The sequence below is a fragment of the Sapajus apella genome, unplaced genomic scaffold (assembly GCF_009761245.1).
Source record: "Sapajus apella isolate SASKATOON/1434 unplaced genomic scaffold, GSC_monkey_1.0 scaffold13, whole genome shotgun sequence".
Taxonomy (NCBI): Eukaryota; Metazoa; Chordata; class Mammalia; order Primates; family Cebidae; genus Sapajus; species Sapajus apella.
The window spans coordinates 17,526,471-17,547,669 of record NW_022436953.1 but is presented as its reverse complement, the minus strand read 5'-3'; the positions used below and the strand labels follow the sequence as shown (position 1 = coordinate 17,547,669).

At 43.9% G+C, this 21,199-nt stretch overlaps 2 protein-coding genes across 4 annotated transcripts in view; both read right to left on the bottom strand.

Moving 5' to 3' along the window:
* Positions 1-7,663, bottom strand: part of VWA2 (von Willebrand factor A domain containing 2) — a 47,531-nt gene extending 39,868 nt beyond the window's left edge. The window contains exon 1 of one of the 3 annotated variants that reach the window (XM_032281704.1): positions 7,400-7,663. Coding sequence is in view for 1 of the 3 variants with exons in the window: in XM_032281702.1 (XP_032137593.1) it covers positions 7,119-7,312 (194 nt within the window). In the remaining 2 variants the exon portion in view is untranslated. The other 2 variants (XM_032281702.1, XM_032281703.1) reach the window with 2 other exon arrangements.
* Positions 7,664-18,353: 10,690 nt separating this feature from the next.
* Positions 18,354-21,199, bottom strand: part of TDRD1 (tudor domain containing 1) — a 42,168-nt gene continuing 39,322 nt past the window's right edge. The window contains exons 21-24 of the mRNA XM_032281701.1: positions 20,957-21,124; positions 19,897-20,124; positions 19,230-19,276; positions 18,354-19,148 (exon numbers count right to left, since the gene is read on the bottom strand). Of these exons, the coding sequence (XP_032137592.1) occupies positions 19,056-19,148; positions 19,230-19,276; positions 19,897-20,124; positions 20,957-21,124 (536 nt within the window). The 3' untranslated portion in view covers positions 18,354-19,055. The remainder of the gene's footprint in view (positions 19,149-19,229; positions 19,277-19,896; positions 20,125-20,956; positions 21,125-21,199) is intronic.

Below are 21,199 nucleotides of genomic sequence, written 5' to 3'. Positions count from 1 at the left end.
GGATGGTTTTGATGAATTTGCTGTGATCCAGGGGTGTTCAAGTACTTCTCTGAACACTGGTTCTTATTGCCCAGGCTGGAGTGCAATGATGTGGACTCAGCTCACTGCAGCCTCCACCTCCTGGGTTTAAGCGATTCTCCTGTCTCAGCCTTCCCAGTAGCTGAGATTACAGGCATGCACCACCACACCTGGCTAATTTTTGTATTTTTAGTAGAGATGAGGTTTCACCATGTTGGTCAGGCTGGTCTCAAATTCCTGATCTCAAGTGATCCATCTGCCTCAGCCTTCCAAAGTGCTGGGATTATAGGCATGAGCCACCGTGCCCAGCCTACCACATGATATTCTTTTGTAGGTCTCCTGGTATGTGTTTGCCTCAAAAGGAGGCTTCCCAACTAAAAATTCATAGCAAAGAACTCCAAAGCTCCAGAGATCCACCTTCTCCTCATGCATCTGACCTTCAGTCATCTCGCAGGGCAGGTAGTCCAGGGTGCCACAGAGAGTGGTCCTCCCGGAGGATGGAGCATACACTGACCCAATATTCTCAGGCTGTATGGTTATTTTCATGATGCCACCAGATTCTACCTAATTCTAGAATATGCACCACTTGGAAGAGTATAGAGATCCTTGAATTTCAAAGATATCCTGAAACAAACTATTATAAAACAAATGTCCCCACCAGCTGAGTGTCTTTGTGCAGGGTCTTCCTGCTTCAAATGACTAAGAGGCTCAAGCCTTCCCCTGATCTAAGCGAAAATCAGACACCCAACATGGCAAGAGCCAGGAAGTCAGGAGCTCTCCAGACATGATCAAAGGGAGAAAGGTGGTGGGGAGGTACTGGCCAGCAGCACCACTTCCTGCTAGCTTCCAGCCCTGCACATGCCATCAAGAAAGGACTCACGATTTCCCTTTCCCCTAAGAACAGTTTTCTTTTTCCCCCTTTTACTCCACACCACAGAGGTAGAACAAGCCCCCACTTGCTGCCTGGGAGTCAGGCAGGGGTGAGGCAGCGAGGATGTGGTGAAGAGCTTCTCAATGCCGTCTCCAGTTCTTGTGTTCAGGACGATTTTCTGGAGTTACAGCTTCTGACCCTCAGAATGACCCTGAGATTGAGGCTCAGGCCTGGTAATTGTTTATACAATAAAGATCCTAGCAGCCACCTCCCCAGGCTGCTATGTGAGGATCATGCGGAAGGAAGTACAGAAGGTTCCTGCCACATGGGAAGGCACCCAGTAAACACAGGCCCCTTCCCTCCATGCTGTGAGACCAACATAAACAGCTTCATCTTGCTCCGCTATGTGCCTCTGCTTGCCCAGCTGAATGGTTTTCCAGAGTTGCCCAAGTTTCTGCTCATTAAAACAGATTGTATGTTGGCAATCTGCAGATGCACCCAGCATGTCAAATGCCTTCTCCTAGCTGTTTGGATCAATCAGATAGTGTTGGCTCTGTAACCTCCGCAGCACCTCCCTCTCCTGTGCCCCTCAACACAATCCCTATTGTCACACAGCCCACGCCGAAACTGCCTGGTGATATGTTTGTCTTGACTGCCAGGTGGCAAATGCCTGAGACTACGGACTGTATCTTAGTCTCTGCTGAAGCTCGAGACCTGCCTGTGCCTGGTGTATTGTAGAGGAAGTTCTTGCTTGGTGGATAAACAAAGAGCCAGAATGCCTCCTGTAGGAGTGCTAGAGGGATCCTTCCCGAGGCATCACTGCACTCGCTGTGTGATAAACAAAGAGCCAGAATGCCTCCTGTAGGAGTGCTAGAGGGATCCTTCCCGAGGCATCACTGCACTCGCTGTGTTCACTGCATTTTTTTTTTTTTTTTTTTTTTTACCAATATGAATGAAACAAATGCTACCGTGATGCTGGTGAAGCACTGTTTGCACTCTATTTCCACCCAGTCGTCTCAAATATGTAGCTCATTCCCTTCTCATATTCAAATTTTCCTACAATACTAATTTGATCTCCAAAATATAGCCCTATGCCTGGAAAGCTTTTTTTTTTTTTTTTTCCAAAGGATGAATTCCACAGTAAAAATCAACAGCTTCTGCCATGTAGTGAGCATTTCTTGTGTGCCTGCCGCCAGCTTCCACCTTTCGTGTCTTCTCTCCTGATCCTCGCAGCCAGACAGGGAGGGTGTATTATCCCCATTTCGCAGGTGAGAAGGCTGAGACATGAAGAATGAAGTATTTTGCCCCAGCTTACACAGCTAATCAGTGGATCAGATTCCATTCTGACCTCCCAGCATCACCTTCCCAGTTCTGGGGAAAGCAGCCTCAGAATGTTCAACAAGGGAGAGGTGTTGGGGCTGCGGGTAAGAGGCGACACTGTGGCAGAAGTCCAGGCTCCAGAAAACAGGCCATGAACTAGGGGCAGTAACAGAAGCACAGAAGCATAATTTAAAAAATCTGCCACCCAGAATCCCACCTGTTGGCAATTCCACACACCCACCCCAACCCCAGCTAACACCTGCCAGCAACTCCCAGGCTCCATCCAGCACAAGGTGAGATTTACCAGGGCCCTCTGCCTTCCTACAAAGTAGTTGGGAGTGATCAGCAAGCCCGGGGCTGGAACAGACCACCCGTTCCCAGGTACACCTCGTCAAGCCTTTTCCATTACAGCATCTCGCTCATCACGTTGTGCCCTTCTGTTCCATGACTCATGCTAATCCCATGTGTTCTTCCTGGCTTCTGTGTTCTCATCCAGGGATTTAGATGCTCCCCGTGCACATCCCTGATCTTCTCATCAGAGTGTGGCCTTTGGATCCTGCTTCCACGCAGCACCAGCTGCACTTGGGACAGCAGGCACGTGGAGGCTGCTGCAGGATGCCACAAAACTTCCCACTGTGCACTACCCAGAAATTACATTTCCCGTGACATAGGAACAAATAAAAGCCAAAACAAAGCTACTTTTTTAAAAAAAAAAAAAAAAAGAAGGGCCGGATTGGGGATAGCTGAAGACAGTTTTGCAGGATAATGACTGCCTTCTCTAGGAACGGAAATGAAATGAGTGGAGAGAAAAGGAGGAAACCACTTCTGCCTCCTCACAAAAACCAAATCCAATCCCAAATAGTTAGACTGGCTCTCGGCAGCCTCCTCCGAGTCAGCAGGATGGAAATCAGAGCCCTTTACGAGAACACTACACGCCTGAATGAGAAGACTAAAATCAGAGGTAAAAAATCTCCGGCGGGGAAGTCCTTGCCATAACAATCATCTTCCTTGTCCCTTTGGCTAAATATCTGGCTCAGGCCCAGAGAGTCAACGGATGTGGACGACAGGCTTTTAGTTTGACATGGCAGGGAGAGCATTTTAAAAGCTGCTAGGGGAAAGTCACGCTCCCCCAAAATAATTAGTAAATTTTCAGAACCCAGCAGCCTGGCAACCAAAAGTCAGCACCAAGGAATGAACAACATGCTACCTGTGAATTCCCTGGAGGGTCAGGCAGAAAAGCTGGGAAGATGGGCACAGATCACAAGCCCTCCCACCCTCTCTGCATCTGCAGAGACAGTTTTAGCCAGAAGAGAGTTCATGTTTGTTTTGATGGGCCATATTTTAAAATGCTTTAAATTGTACACAATCTGAATTCACTGTATGGGACACTGGGGATTAGCCCTGAGGTAGGGGTGAACACAGGACCCAAAGTCCAGAATGAGGATTCCAACCCAGCTCTGCTCCTAGCACCTGGGTGACTGCAAGCAACAACCTCCCCTGCCTAATGGGGAGAATCTCAGTTTCATAAACTCGCCCAGCGTTGTAAAGATCCAGTGAGATAGGGTAGGACAGTCTCTGCTAAGTAGTAAAACACTTTCTAAATGAATGGTGTTAAAAGTTTATCATTACGTTTAATATATTCATTTAAATACACTCATAACCTGTAGGATAGACATTATCACATCCATTTTTATAGATGAGGAAATGGTCTTGGAGAAGATGAGACCCAAAGCCACAGAGCAAGGAAACCTCAAGCTTAGAGTCCAGCCCAGGACTTCTCAGCTATGACCAGAGGCACCGGTATGCAGAGGCATGGGTATGCAGAGGCAAGCGGTACACAGAGGCACGTGGTACGCAGAGGCATGTGGTACAGAGGCATGTGGTACAGAGGCGTGGGTACACAGAGGCACTGTGGTACACAGAGGCACATGGTACACAGAAGCACGCGGTACAGAGGCATGTGTACGCAGAGGCATGGGTACACAGATGCACTGATTTGCAGAGGCACTGTGGTACACAGAAGCACATGGTACACAGAGGCATGTGGTACAGAGGCATGGGTACGCAGAGGCACTGGTATGCAGAGGCACCGCGTGTGGTGCACAGACACTGAAAAGAGCAACCATCTGATGGCAGGACACCCAAGCATGAGCCTCCTGGGTAAATTCCTTCACTTCAGTCTCTCAGTTTCCTTCTACAACAGAGGTGACAAACATCCATCCTATTTCCCTGGAAAGGCTGTCACCAGGATCCCAAGAAACAACAATGCAAAGGCTCCCAGGACAAGGCGAAAGTTTCCTAATTTGACAGCAGGGAAATCTAGTTCAAGAGAAGAGACTCATGATCACAAAAGTGGAGGACTGAGGGCAGTAATCACATTCCACGAAAGTCAGCAGGTGACGTTGTGGGTGGAAGAGGAAAAGTAGGCAGTCCAGCTGTTTAGGAGATGAAAGGGCACAGAAAGGAAGGAACTTCAAATGTATTCAGCTGTCCCAGTGTCCTGCTTTGGGGTTATACAGAAATATTTTGCAGGGAATGCATGTACAGTCACCAAGAGACTTCCAATAGCCTCCTTGATGATGTAGGGAGTGAAGGGGGAGGGAGATTTATTTTTAAATAGCCTTATTGGATAAAATTTAAAATGAGTGATTCTACTGCAGCCCTCCCAATTAAACTAGGTTTTCACTTACTGATACGTGAACTACAGAAGTTTGAGGACCACTGTTCTAAAACAACCTCGTAGGGTTGCTGACCCTCCCATTGCTATAATTATATGAAATTTCATTTATCCAATAAAAATTATTAAGCATCTGCCCTGTGGCCAGTACCCTTCCAGGTGCCAGGGATGCAAGGACAATGCTTTATAAGATGCACACACGGCAGGAAAGTTATTTTAAAAAGGCATTTTCACCAGGAGCTTATCTCCGATGCCATCACGGCCACATAGCGATTGTGCTGTTTAGCATGCTCACTAAAAAGCCCGAAGGGGAAACGTCAATGTATAGTACTGAGCAAAAGACACCAATCTGAAAAGCTATGTACTGCATGATTCCAATTATAGCCATTCTGGAAAAGGTAAAGCTATTGAGACAGAAGATCAGTGATTACCATGGGTTGTAGGGAGGGTGGGATGAATAGGTAGAGCACAGAGGATTTTTAGGGTAGTGAAACTATGCTGTTTGATACTATTATGGTGGAATTACATCATTTTACATTTGTCCAAAGCCACAAAATGTCAACAGGAGCAAACCCCAGTGCAAACTGTGAACTTTGGGTCATGATGTGCCAATGTCGGTTCATCAATTGGAACAAACGTACCACTGGAGTGGGGTATGCTGATAATGAGGGAAGTTGTACATGGGTTGGGACAGGAGGTATATGGGAAATCTGTACCTTTGGCTCAGTTTTGCTTTGAACCTAACACCCTGAAACTGGGTCTTGGTTTCCTGATCTGTAAAAACATGGGCTTCTGACTATGATTCATTCCAGGGGCCTGTGCCTATTGAAGGGAGGGGAAATAGTAGCTGTAATCTCTGGATGGTAGACCAAAAACCAGATTTAATGGAAATACACTGATGTTTTTCAGCCAGATAAAGATGATGAGGAAAGCAATCTTCTTCTCCAACCTGGGAACCGCCTGGGGACCCAGTCTGAGAAATTCTTATACTACGAGATGGGAGCTCTGGGCTGGATTTCTACAAAAAAGTAAGACCCAGGGAGCTCTGTACCGCCATCAGTCACAAGAGAGGCTGGCTTCAGGCTGCTGGAAGCCAGCATTCACAAATTCATGCCTGTGGCTTCTACCAACTCTAGTGATACCTCTGTGACCTCTTCACTTTTCTGACTCTTCAATAAGTCGACATTTCTTAATACAGTGTCACCTTGAGAGCAAAAGAGATCTTGAATTTTTGGGAATGAATCTATAAAACACTTAGAGGTTGTGGTGTTTACCTGAAGCAGCTTATAATTTGAAAATCATACAGGTTCTAATTATTCTAATCTCCAAAACATCAAACACATGGCATGGTGTCACCATGGCAAGGCCCCTCCAAGCTGGAGCCCTGGATTCCACCATCAGAGGCAGCAAGGTGCCCTCCTCCCCTCTCTTCTGTCTAGTGGCCCCAGCAAGTTTCCAAGGTGCCATTCTGAGACCCTCCCATTCACCGTCCCAGCAGGTGGCCAAGGGCCCAAGGCAGGAGGGAGAGAAAGGTCAGCTTAGCTAGGGAAAGGTTAGCCTTATGAGAATGGAAGGAGACATGCAGGGAGCAGGGCTGAGCCTGGTGGGGAAGTCACTAGGACGACAAACTCCTGGGGTTCCCATTGCCCAGGCGCGACTGTCTCAGGGCAGCCGGCCCCTCTCGGGTTCTGTCGCAGACACATCGCTGGGGCACCCGTTCTGCCTGGGAAACTGCCCCGAGACCCCTTAACAAGTTGTGTACGTCCTGTAATAGGGTGTGGGGTGGAGGCGGCACGTCACCAAAGCCTTTATTCAAAAGGCGAGTCCCTTTCCGCGGCGGCCAGGGAAGGGGGCCCTGCCACTGTGCCAGGCGAGCAGCCAGGTGAGCATGCCCTCCTCCACTCCTGTACCCGGAGCCTCTACCCCCTTACCTGCGGACCGCGCCCCTCTCCAGACTCGCCCGGGGCGGACCGCGAGAGGCCAGGAGGGAGGCGCACGCCAGGTGCGCTCTTTCCCCAGTGCCGTCGTCCCGGGAAGGCCGCGCTCAGGTGCGCGCAGACAAGCGAACAAAGCCCGCACCCTCCGCGGGGCCGCGCAGCCCTGGCGCTCGGGACAGGGGCGGCCCGGCAGAGCGGGCCTCTGTCCTGACAGCGCGAATCAGGCAGCGGCAGCCCCTGCCGGGCCGGCTGGCGGGGACCCGGGTGCCAGAGCCAACTCGGGGCTGGGACTCACTGGAAGGAGCGCGGCGACCAGCGCTCAGTTCCCCGGGCGACTCGGCTCGCAGGCGCGGGGCGACTTGAGCCAGGGGGCGCTACGGGCCTGCAGGAGGGGCACCCCAGGGCACTGCTGCCACGTGGGACACCTGTTTGTCTCTCCCAGGAGAGGGCAGCAACGTGGCCGGAGGCACTCCCACCAGGGAGGTGCATTGGGCACTTCTGGGAACCCGGCTGGCCTGGCCCCTCGTCCTTTTTAACGCTGTATAGGCCAAGGTCAGCAAATAAAGCAACACTTACTTCTACGCAGGACATCCAGCCTCTGAGCGGTGCAGCAGCGAACACTGTGCCATCAGCTGACTCCTCTGCGGGTTTGTTGCTCCTCGAAAAAATGTTGACTTTGGCATCTTTCCTATTTGTCATGGCAACTGCCTTTTAATTACCCTCCTTAAGTCTAGAGGGTGTTTGATTTTAAAAAATCATATGCCACAAAGCACAACGCCTGGCATGACCCTTTATATAAAGTCAGCTCTATGACTGCACAATCCATAATTTCCATATTGTACTTCATTTAAAAACTGTCAGGGCATAGTATCTGCTCATTGCAAAAAAAAAAAAAAAAAAAAAGTAACAAGCAAGTTGATAAATTACTCATTTTCCACCAACTAGAGATAATCACTGTTAACATTATGGGTGTAATGTTGTTCTACCTATGCAAAACTATGTTATTTTTAGTTCATTTCATACAAGCTGTACATTAACCAGGATTTCCACTTCCTTGTGTGAACATCTACGTTTTGAGTCACTACATAATGTTCTAATGTACTTAATCTATCTGCTATTGTTGAATATTAAACATTCCATTTTAATACAATTAGATGGATTTATGCTTTGGTCCAATTACTTCCTTGGAATAAACTACAAAAAGATAAATTTCTGGGATACAGGGTTTATACGATTTAACACTTTTGATGCATATTATCAAACTGTCTTCAAAGAAGGCTGACCTGCTTCCTCTTTTCGATGCTGCTTCTCATAATTCTCATGTCAATTTCATAGGAAAATAATTTTGTTTACACCTTTCCTGTCTGTAGTTCTCAGTTTACAAACAGTTGACAGCTTCCTGTCAGAGTGGCCCATGGTGACTTTAATGTCGCAACCTCACTGAGGGAGACTGGGGAATGACTCATTTTTCCCTTAATTCATTTATCCCAGTAACATTTATGAGCACCCAAAAGTAAAAAGAGGGCCACACCATAGCAGCAGACATAATGTACTAGCATGTCATCCCCGCAGGGGACAGCAGTTAGTTTTGAGGTCTCACTGCTGGGGAGGGATGGTCTGTGTCTCTAGATCAGCATTGTCCCAGATAAATATTGTGCAAGCCATGTAATTTTAAATGTTCTAGTGGCATTTTTTTTTTAAGTGAAAAGAAACAGGTAAGCTGGATTTCAATATTATCCTAAAGATCCAGATTATCTCAACAGGTAATCAATAAAGATGTTTTATATCGAGCCGGGCGCGGTGGCTCACGCCTGTAATCCCAGCACTTTGGGAGGCTGAGGCGGGTGGATCACGAGGTCAAGAGATCGAGACCATCCTGGTCAGCATGGTGAAACCCTGTCTCTACTAAAAATACAAAAAATTAGCTTGGCATGGTGGCGCGTGCCCGTAGTCCCGGCTGAGGCAGGAGAATTTCCTGAACCCAGGAGGCGGAGGTTGCGGTGAGCCAAGATCGTGCCATTGCCCTCCAGCCTGGGTAACAAGAGCGAAACTCCGTCTCAAAAAAAAAAAAAAAAAAAAAAAAAAGATGTTTTATATCGTCTTCAAAATCCCGGGTTTTTTGTTTGGAGACAGTCTCACTCTGTTGCCCAGGCTGGAGTGGACCGCTGTGATCCTGGCTTACCAAAACCTCTGCCTCCTGAGTTCTGAGTTCAAATAGTTCTCCTGCCTCAGCCTCCCAAGTAGCTGGGATTACAGGCATGTGCTACCATGCCCGGCTAATTTTTGTATTTTAAGTAGAGACAGCATTTTGCCCTGTTGGCCAGGCTGGTCTCAAACTCCTGACCTCAGATGATCCACACACCTTGGCCTCCCAAAGCGCTGGGATTACAGGTGTGAGCCACTTCACCCTGCCAATCCTGTTGTATTCTATACTCACAAGCACATCTCAATGTGGACTCGCCCCACTTTTAAATGCTCAATAGTCACATGGGGTGAGTGGCCTGTGCTGTTCCAGAGGAGACATCCAACAAGGGCAGACCCCAGGGCCTCAAGAAAGTGGAAATTCTACCTTTGACAACCCTCTCCCTGCACCCCTGACGCCGTTTACCAGGTGCCAGCATACTTTTGCCTAATCAGCTTTACCTTGGAGAAGTCAAATTTCAATCCTGGTTATTCCTGAGATTTGGAACGTCTTTAATCGGGGGGTTACTTCACATTTTCACTCTGTGATTAAGAAGAACTGATACTATAAATACGGTGAAGATACCTTTTGCTTCAGACTTCTTCACATCAATGTATAATCAGCCTGTCTGGGGTGTGCAGGCGGGAGGGAAGGCAGGTGGTGCAGGCCCCGGAGAGTGCTGAGTGGGTGACCAGCAGGGGTGGAGGCTTTTTCTGCAGAAAGCTAGGTAGCTACTTTTGTCATCCATGACATCCCTTCCTTTGTGAAGATTTATAAGGATTTAAAAAATAAAGTTATTATGAATTCCCATCATCCAAAAGGGCAGGTAAGCTTCTTGCTTCCCAGGGGCTTGCCTTATTCATCTTTGCAGTCCTATGCCCAGTAATTTGCACACAGTAAATACCCTCTGAGAAATAAAATTCCATGTCCTCCACTGACTGAAAGCGCCCTCTCTTGCCCAAGGAGACCCCAGAGAATTTTTTTGAGTCTCGCTCTATTGCCCAGGCTAGAATTCAGTGACTCGATCTCGACTCACTGCAAACTCAGCCTCCTGGGTTCAATAGATTCTCATGACTCAGCCTCCCGAGTAGCTGGGATTACAGAAGCCTGCCACCAGGCCCAGCTAATTTTTGTATTTTTAGTAGAGACAGTTTCACCATTTTGGCCAGGCTGGTCTTGAACTCCTGACCTCAAGTGATCTGGAGAAATCTTAAAAGCTGAGGTTCCAGACATGACTAGAAAGGAGGCAGGACAGTTTGTTACACCTGCTGCTTCACTAACGGACATTATGCTTTTTTTTTTTTTTTTTTTTTTTTTTTTGAGAAAAGGTCTTGCTCTGTTGCCCAGTCTGGAGTACAGTGGTGTGATCTTGGCTCACTGAAGCTTTGACCTGCCTTGACCCTGGGCTCAACTAATCCTTCCACCTCAGCCTTCTGACTAGTTGGGACTACAGGTAACATGCCACCACACCAGTTTTTTTTTTTTTTTTTCGTAGAGATGAGATATTCTTGTGTTGCCCAAGCTGGTCTTGAGCTCCTGGGATCAAGCAAACTGCCCACCTCACCCTCCCAAAGTGCTGAGGTTACGGGCATGAGCTACAGTACCCAGCCTTCTTTCTTAAGGGTTAAACAGAAACTGGCCCTTCGGGAAAGACTTGCTCCACCCCTGCTATTTTTGAGGGTCTCACTCTATCCCCGAGAATGAAGTACAAGTGGTGCAATCGTAGCTCACTGCAGCGTTGACCTTCTGGACTCAAGCAGTCCTCCTGCCTCAGCCTCCAAAGTAGCTGGGATTACAACCACGTACCACTGTACCAGTTGCTTCGGGTAGAGATGAGGTGTTGCTCTGTTGCCCTGGCTGGTTTTGAACTCCTCAAACTCAAAGGATCCTCCCACAGTGTTGAGACTGCAGGTGTGAACCACTGCACCTGGCTTCTACTCTTGACATGAACCAACCACTTGATGCTGCCCCTCCAAGTCTTTAACAAACCAACCCACTAGCATTCCTTCCTAGGAGACAATGGACCACAGAGTGGTTCTGGCTAGTTTATCAAGATGCACAATGAGGGTTGTGTCCTCGGCTTCACCTTTTGACCTAAGAGGACCAAAAACTCCACCCCAGAATCCTGCTAATGCCATTTTTTTGTACATGCAACTCATGAAGAGTCATAAAGGTTAATTGTACATGCATATCTCCTTTCACAAATATTCATGACTCTTCCTATAGCTTATTGTATATTTGGAAACTCTGTTCAGCATAAATTCCTGTTTTATTTTTCCCACCCTGCATCTGTTTCTAGTTTCTGGCTGGAGGCTATATTCCCCAGACCGTAGCAATGGCCACCCTGCAGGTGGCCATGCTTTATGAAAAATCAAGCTCTCCTTTCCAAATTCATGAACTTTCTCATTCTTCAGTTGACACCTTCTACAATGTTAACTCTCAAGTTGCCCTGTACCGTGTGCCTCGATTGTAAACACAAGACACATGACTTTGAATTTCATTCAGGGACAAGTAGACATCTGTACTTGGTGACATGCATCATCATGAGGCACCCATTGTACTAGTGACTGTGGCTTCATAGATTGGGGGAGGGGGGGATCCTGCCTATTGGCTTTGTAACACAGAGAAGATTCTTCACTTTTGATTGCTCAGTTTCCTGACCTATCAAGGGTGATGGGTACAACAGTTCCTAACTCTGCAGAACCCTAACTAAAATTCTGTGATCCAGTGCCTCAAATGAAAGGTAAAGCACACATGAAAGAAACAGACACAAAGAATGCTTAATAGGGCTACGAGAGTTGTGTATTTTCCAGAAGCCACATAGCAGCCTTTAGACATGCCTCTCTAAATGTGTTCCACGAATACTTACTTTAAGGCAGACGTATGTATGTGAAAACAAAAATTCATGATACTGGGAATTTGGAGAGGAGCTGGATATAACACAGAAGTATTGACAGTTTGTTAACAGCCCTCTTACTGAGAAATAAAGTAACAGGAAACAGTACTTATGAAACAGCAAAGAAACCATCCTAAACAAAGGGCCTGACTTGGAAGTGCTCAACAGGCAGCAAATTAAGCCACAGTTTAATTTGGTCTGTGGTGTGTTAACTGTGGGGCCAAGAGCAAGGAGACAGAACAAAGTTGGGGGCAGAGAGAGAGACAGGACGTGAGGAACAGAAATACTGCCATCTCAAAGCTACCACCACTGAGGTTTGCGATGGGCACCAGTTGTAAGCGTAAAAGCGTCCAACCCAGCTCCTACTTAAGACAGTGAGAATTATGCACAAAGTTATATTGAATGTTTGCTGTTGGGAAATGTGGTGCTTTCTGGCTGAACCAAGTAAACACAGAACAAAGGCACAGGCTTGGGTAATAGTCACTCAGCCAATATCTGAAACTTTGTAAATGCTCTACATCAAACTGTCAATACTTCTGTTATTTCCATCTCCTCTCCAAACTTCCAGTATCATGAATTTTAGTTTTCACGTATGTTTGTCTGCCTTAACGTAAGTATTCAAGAAGCACACAGAGAGAGGCATCTAGGTGCGCCCTGGAGGCAGAGTAGGCTCCTACCATATAATAAACATCAGAGTCTATCTCACTTCCTGGAAGGTTCAAATCACAGGAGGTAAGGACCTCTTCATCAAAAGGTTAACCCCACTAGGTGTTAAAAACAGCATCCTCTCAGGGTGTTAAGGGAAGCAAGCAAGCGTGGATAAAATAGCTGAGGCTCCACAGCTAGGTAACACCTTAAATGAAGCCAATTTTAGGTCATCTGAAGCTACACCCAGAATGCAAGAACTTTCCTAGGAAAATCAGACTACAGTGTGTAGATCAGGGCAATACCGGAATGTTAATGGTTGGTTCTCTGGGCAAGCCTTCTGCAGTTCTCACCCTGTGCGAGTGGGCAGTAACCTCACCTCTAACAGAACTTCACTGCCTTAATTCCAGCTAGCAAAACCATTCTACCATTCTTTCTCAACTGCATGTTTAGAACACACAGATTACCTTCGAATTCCCTTTATCTGGAAAAACAAAAACCACTCTGACAATCTTGTATGTAGTTAGAGCTGTTTGGGAGCAGGTCTGGCCACAAAACCACCTACACTGGTGAGGAGCCCAGGTGTCCTCTTTGGCTGATCCCAGGAGAGCTCGACTTGCCAAATCCAGGCAGCTGTGTTGCTGAGCCGCCTATTAGTAACACTAACGATTTACTGCTCATGGCTGACAGTCTCTCGGCAGTGAGCCTCACAATCACTTATTTTCTTTCTGGGAATTTGGCAGCTTAGGGTCCCGCTGATGAAGATCTTCATGTGTTGGTTTCCGAAGCTGTTATTACATAGCAAGAGAGACCAATTTCAGAATAGTAATTATCCTCATTCGCAATTTTGAGACTTTTCCATTTCTAGCTGCTGCAGCAAAATAACTTTAGCCAAATAAGCGGCACATCAAGTATGTCCCTTTTCCCTTGTCAACCCCCAGGACTTCACTGTTCGTGACAGAAATCTCCTCCCTGGCAAACTGGGTAAGATTTATCTTAACATTACAAGGCCTCCCCCGCAAGAATAAATCATTTGTTCAGATACATGGTCTCAGCTCTACTGTACTTATGACCAAACCAGGTATTTTGAGGGGATCTGAAGACTGGGATTATAGGGCTATGCTGGCCCTAATAAACAGTAAATCTGGCACATACCTCAATGTCAGACTCAGCTGGAGCTCAAATATTCATGAAATGAAACATGCAGCTGGCACGTTAATTAAAATCAGAAACATGTTAAATCTACTCAGAAGAAAGACCTGATGATCCAGTATGTCTAATTAATCCAGGAGACATTTAACCCACCTATCTGTGAGACTAGTGCTATAGATATTAGTCTTTTTTGGAGACCAAGGCAAATTAGCTGAATCAGCTAATAACATTAAACTCCCTTTAATTAAAACAGTTCCTATTCAAATGTCTAGTACCATAGGATAAAATGTTACAATTTGAAGACAAATTTTGACTCCTGATTTTCTGTGTTCTTTGAGTTGTTTCTCTAATTTTCCTTAATAAAAGGGCAATTTTGTGATTCCATAGTCTTGTCTGTACTTCCTCCGTGGTTAGAAAAAAACCGACAGTATGAACAAATTAAGTTTCTAATTCTCCCTGTACATACAAGAAAATTAAAAAATCTGGAGACAACAGATGCTGGAGAGGATGTGGAGAAATAGGAACACTTTTACACTGTTGGTGGGAGTGTAAATTAGTTCAATCATTCTGGATGACAGTGTGGTGATTCCTCAAGGACCTAAAAATAGAAATTCCATTTGACCCAGCAATCCCATTACTGCGTATATATCCAAAGGATTATAAATTGTTCTTCTATAAGGACACATGCACACAAATGTTCACTGCAGCACTGTTTACAATAGCAAAGACCTGGAACCAACCCAAATGCCCATCGATGATAGACTGGACAGGGAAAATGTGGCAAATATACACCATGGAATACTATGCAGCCATCAAAAACGATGAGTTCGTGTCCTTTGTAGGGACATAGATGAACCTGGAAACCATCATTCTCAGCAAACTAACACAAGAACAGAAAATCAAACACCGAATGTTCTCACTCATAGGTGGGTGTTGAACAATGAGAACACATGGAAATAGGGAGGGGAGCATCACACACTGGGGTCCGTCAGGGGGAAATAGGGAGGGACAGTGGGGGGTGGCGAGCTGGGGAGAGAGAGCATGGTGAGAAATGCCAGATATAGGTGATGGGGAGGAAGGCAGCAAATCACACTGCCGTGTGTGCCTATGCAACAATTTTGCATGTTCTTCACATGTACCCCAAAACCTAAAATGCACCAAAAAAAAAAAAGAAAGAAAAGAAAGAAAATTAAATTGGCACCAAAAAAAAAAAAAAAAGGCTGCAGTAAGAATGAAAGAGAAAGCTGGTTGGGAAGTGAAATAATTTTATTGAGCAAAGCAGCATGAACTTATAGCTAACAGAAGCACATCTGTGTTTGACAACTTTTACATGAGGAAAAATCCCATTTAATCTAACAGATTAGCCAACATACATTGCCAGTAAACACAAAAAATAAAAAAGTATTTTTAAAGTATCTGCCACAAGTTGGTGGTAAGCATCTTAGGTTTCATAGCCTGACAGTTAAATCATGAAAAAATTCAAACTTTGGAGTTGGCAGCAAATTCAGCTGGCCCATAATCCTGCATGTGTGTGGTTTACCTGAGATTATTTTATATGCTTCAGGAAAAATATATACTCTTGTCTTTTTACCTTAAACTGATAACTGTATTTGGGTTTCAGAAACAGCAAATTCTATCTACAACAAAAATCTAACTGGCTACAGGTTTCTAAGGGTGCGGACAGCAGGACAGGGAAGATAAAGTTCCTTCTCCAGGTAGAGGGGTCCAGAGGTCAAACAGACTCTGTGCCCAAAGGCCAAAAGAAAAGTAATCCAATTCAGAGAGAAAGAAACTGATGACCTCCAAGTGGACAGGAAAAGAGAAAATAACAAAGAAACAAGAAAGCTAAGGACATTTATTATGTGGAAGAGGCAGAAGACAGAGAATGCAGTGAATATTATAAATTATTTCAAACATATAAAAAATAAAACTCACATCCACCAACTAGTTTTTGTTTTTTGTTTTAGAGGCAAGATCTCTCACCCAGGCTGGAGTGCAGCGGCACTCTCATAGCTCACTGTGACTTTGAACTCCTGGCCTCCTCAGCCTCCCTAAGTGCTGGGATTAAAGGTGTGCGCTACCACACCTGGCCTTTCTTCAGTACCTTTTAGTAATAAAAAGTTACACATATAGTAGGAAGCCCCTATGTATTCCTTGCCAGTAATCTTATAGATTTGGTATGAATTTTTTACACAATACTTATTTATTTGATGTGAAGAATTTAGAGGAAAATAAAAACTACCAGCCTAGTAAGAGAATGGCAGGCAAGCAAAAACATAGAAGGTCGTTACAGAGAAATTGGAAAAAGAAAAGGTTCCCACAAACAAAAACACCAGGTACTGTACTTTCTCTCCTAAGTCTAGCCTTTGCGGATTCCTTTAAGTGTTTACCTCCAAGAGAGGCTATTTCTGAAAAAGAAAAAAATCAACTGCCGTTACGCCTTATACAAAAACTAAATATTGCTGTGGCTCTTAATTTCAAATACAAGCAAAGCAAATATTCACTTTTAACTGAAATTACACATTTAAGTCAGAAATGTCAGTTAAGAAAAAATTAACCACCACAACATAGCATGGTATATACTAAGGAGAGCTTTTTATACTACCCTTCACGAATATAAAATATAGCTGTTTGCACTCTCCTTCATATAGAAAAGATATCTGACATTAACTTGTGTGTTGAAACATTTATCACCTGAGCAACAGATAACCAAGGGTTTTATGTTCTTATCATCATAGTACTTCTAATTTAGCAATTTTACAATTAAATTTGTAACAACTAAATTTCTCCAGAGACGGTGAGATACACAGTTGGTTTTTTTTTTTTTTTTTGAGACACGCTCTCACTCTGTTGACCAAGCTAGAGTGCAGTGGTGCCGTCTCGGCTCACCGAGACCTTCAGCTCCCAGGTTCAAGCAGTTCTCCTGCCTCAACCTCCCCAGTAGCTGGGACTACAGGTTTACACCACCTCACCTGGCTAATTCTATTTTTTTCTTTTTTTTTTTTTTTGATAGAGATGAAGTTTCACCATGTTGGCCAGGATGGTCTCACACTCCTGGGCCTCATGTGTTCTGCCCGCCTCAGCCTCCCCAAGTGCTGAGATTACAGGCATGAGCCACTGTGCCCAGCCAAAATACATTTTTACACCCATTCCATCTCCAAGAACAATTCAAAGGAGTACTCAGCTGTATTTTCACCACAATGGAGTAATGCTTAAGCAACCATGTACATCATTTTTTCCTAATAAGGTAATCCTCTAGTTTCATGCCCTATGGAATTGATCTAAAAGGATACTGTACATATAGCAGCTAATGCAAGTTAGAGAACTCAGTTTTGAGTTGTTAAGACCTAATTTCAGTTTGTGTGTGATTTTGCACAGTCATATAACCCTCTCTGGGCCTCAACTTCCATAACTGTAAAATGGGTCCTACTTTATTTTCAAGGGTATTGTGGAGATTAAATATGTAAGTAGATGTAAAAGTGCTTTGTAAATATGCACTACCCAAACACAAGGGATGACACTGTATTCAAAAGTAAACAAAATATGTATTCCCACAGTAGGGAAAAATCCAGTTCAACTACTATGCTTTAAATCAAGTTTTCCTTTGAAAGCTCCTAAGCCCTGTCTTAAATCAATCAAGAAACAATGAAATTTCACCTTAAGGTATAGATGTAAGCACTCTCAATAAACTTATTGAAAAAGGCCTATTATACAGATAAGAGGCACAAACAGGCCAACCAACTTGGTTAAAAATATAATGACTTGGTACTAGGATTAAATTCCAGAAATCCATGTCATTGTATGTTCCTTAATCTATTAAATTAAAATCACCTAAATTAAGTTTAAGATTAGCCGGGTGTGGCAGTGTGTGCCTGTAGTCTCAGCTACTTGGGAGGCTGAAGCGCAAGGATTGTGTGAACCTGGGAGACAGAGGTCGCAGTGACCGGAGATTATGCCACTGCACTCCAGCCTGGGTGAGAGTAAGACTCAAAAAAAAAAAAAAAGATTTTAAGCTAAAACATGCAAAACAGTAGTATTAAGACAATGTACTAGAAAATACTGAAAACTGTAATCACCCAAAATTTGTAAGCGGAAACGTAAGAAGACAGTTGATCTTGCATTAATTATGTTTAGCTTAGAATTCAGTTTAATCTTTCTTAAAAAACAACAGAACAGTCATATTACCACATGGGAATTATGTTTTAACACAGTTGGTTTTTCCTTAAGAGTTACTACACCCATAAGAGATTCACAAAGAGTAATATGGCTACCTCTTGGGCTATTTCCAAACAGTCTAATATAAACTGCTTGTTAGCCAACAAAAGTGCACATATTAAGTAAACCAAAGTTTCTTTGCCTTTGGCTGGAACTGTAACAACTGTAAGAAGGACAACTTCATTCTGAGATCAGAAGTTTGTTTTTTGTTTTTTTGAGATGGAGTCTCACTCAGGCTGGAGTACAGTAGTGCAATCTTGGCTCACTGCAACCTCCACCTCCTGGATTCAAGCGGTTCTCCCATCTCAGCCTCCCAAGTAGCTGGGATAACAGGCATACACCACCATGCCCAGCTAATTTTTGTATTTTTAGTAGAGACAGCATTTTGCCATGTTGGTCAGGCTGGTTTTGAACTCCTGGGCTCAGGTGATCTGCCCACCTTGGCCTCCCAAAGTACTGGGATTACAGTCCTGAACCACTATGCCCAGCCCTGATTACAAGTTCTAATTGGCTCTTAATCAAAAATTTATTTCTGAGAGTCATCTTACAACAAAGGATTCCAAACAGTTAAAAAAAAAAAAAAAAAGTCAGGGTGGGAGGAGGAATTACTGGTTTAAAACTCACCAGTATGTTCTTTATAGACACTAGAATCACCACAGCCAAAAGCAGGAAGTATGTTTTGAAATGAAACATACCCTCAGTGCAGCCCACTTTCCGTTCTTGGCCCTTTGGATAATCCTCACAAAAAGCACTAAACATATTTACAGCAATGTGTGTAAGTGAGATCTGAGCTAATTTCAAATCTAGACAAAAAATCTGAGGCTAAGCTTTACATCACAACAACTTTTACAGGTCCATCCACGTATCAATAACATGGGCATTCTCAAAATCAAGCAACAACGAAGAAAGGCTATTATAACTGGAACGCCCTAGGGGGCTCAGTTCCCTTAGCAGTGGCAAAGGAAAATGATCAGACCAAAGCTACAAAGACAGCAGAAGCATGATAACCAAACCTCAGGTCATTAAACCACAAAAGTCCAGCCTTAAAATAGGTTTCACGTCGTTAGCTCTATCCGGACAATATACCTGAAGATGTCACACCGGTGACCACAAAAGAGAAAAAAACATCAAATTTATCTTATTTAACTTTTTAACAGTTTTTTCATTTCAATAAATTTATTTTGGTTTGTTGAATTGTTTAAGAGGAAGAGAAGAATGTGTTCATGTTTTTCAACCTGTGGGTGAAAAGGAAAGCATATGATTTAATTTCTAAAAACATTAGGAGTTGAATTTCACTTAAAGGAAATTTTACCTACTTGCTTCTGTAACTCTGTGCAGCAGCAATTCATCCCATACATCTCTTCTAAAAGCAAATACAAAAAAAAAAAAAAGTCATTAGACTACATATAATGTAAAGAAGAAGAACTTGGGAGTCTAAACATATATAGATAGCTCTGACCCTTGTGCCTGGGTTCCAACTACAAAGACCTGGATGGATCCATTTGGGCTTTGAGATTATCTACTACCGTGGTCTGGATTTGACCATATTAACAACTATGTCTCCAAGGTTTAGGTTCTTTGTCTATCACATATGGAATTTCTCCTTTTGATTGAGGCCAGGTCTGTCAAATATATATCTTATCAAGTACCAGGAAGATGCAATCTCAAGAATAGGACTTCTCATTTTCAACAGGATCAAAAAGCAAATTGGAAATAGGGAACAGCAGAACACCTGGCATTTCCAAAGCTCTTGGTGTCAATCCCCCAGCAGTGCTGCCGAGTGCTGAGGACCATCTGGACTCAGAGGACTGCCTCTGTCAAGGCGTCCCTCCCAGGCAGCCACAGGAATGAGAGCCCTGCCACTGGATTTGTGGAGGAGAAGAGGAGAGTATGGCACAGGAGGTGAGGAAAGGTCAAGTCAACTAAATTGATTGTTATTCCTCATACTTAACACCTGTTATTAGTAACACTTGAAAAGAATACCTTTATTTAAAGCACTCTGCCTTTGAGGTATGATGTTTTTTGCCAGTCCAAACGTCACCAGCTTATCAGCTACATCGACTGTCCCATTCTCGGAACATTTCTCCACTGACACCTCATGGACATTCTTAGTAATTCCTTTCACAGAAAGTATGACATTCTGATTCAACATGAAATTTTTAAATAGCATTATTATTAATTGAGAAGAGCTTCCATTCAATTCCATCAATCCTGGAAAAGATGGATATTACAGTCTTTTAGTTCCTTTTAAAAAGATAGTATTTAGATAAATTATGTAAGAATAACAAGCAAAAGGCTTACTGGATTCAGCTGGATTTCAGTATGCTTTGATGTACTACTGCTGTTGCATTACAAAAGGCAAATTTATTCAATACATATTATTGATCACCTAACAAGGCATCAAGCATTAATCTTGGACTAGAGGGCATGAAACAGACACGTGTCTCCTTCATATATTCCAACAGGAGAAACAAAAAACTAAGATACTTTTCCAACTGAGTCAAAACCAAAGAGGACCATAAGGCAATCAGTATGGTAGTATCTGCAAGTCCTTTGCATAAAGATATCAGAGTAACAGTAAAAAGCTACTTTAAGTATTTTTGTTCCCTTTTTTCAAATTCCAACTGAGGAGTTGAATATATGCAGATTTATTATATATAATAAGGTAGCCAGAAACGGTGTTATCTGAATGCCCTAGTCCCTAAAGAGATGTGACAAAGCAGGAAGACCCCAACTGAGAGGTCAGACACCCTGCTTCACGGACACAAGATACCCTGGTTCACATCCTGGCCTGAACAAGGTGCAAAACTGAATCTCTGAACCCTGATCCTCTGAAACTAACCTATAAAACGAAGACTGATTGAGTACAGTTTTTGTGAGAATTCAATAAAAAATAAAGGATGTAAAACTTAATGGAAAACTCTCTTAATTTTAAAAATATTTAGGCAGTTACTAGAAATACCATTTGATTGACTTAGAGCTATGAAACATATAGAGGAAAAAAAACCATGCACCTAAATTGGAAAGTGACTTAGCGGTCTACCTTCAAGTGAACATCTGATAATTTGGAAAGGAAGCTCCAGGTGGCTAGAGGTGATTGGCTGCACTCTGCAAAGAGGCAGTGTTTCAATGTTTCCATAGTCTGCATAGAGCACCTTCACATCAGTGTCTGATGTCCCTAGAACAACTGCACGATACCAAAAATCATCACCTGAAAATATAATGGAATCTCAGTAAGAACTTAGTGACTCCTCCTACCTTAAGAGAGTTATTCATAGTTATTATA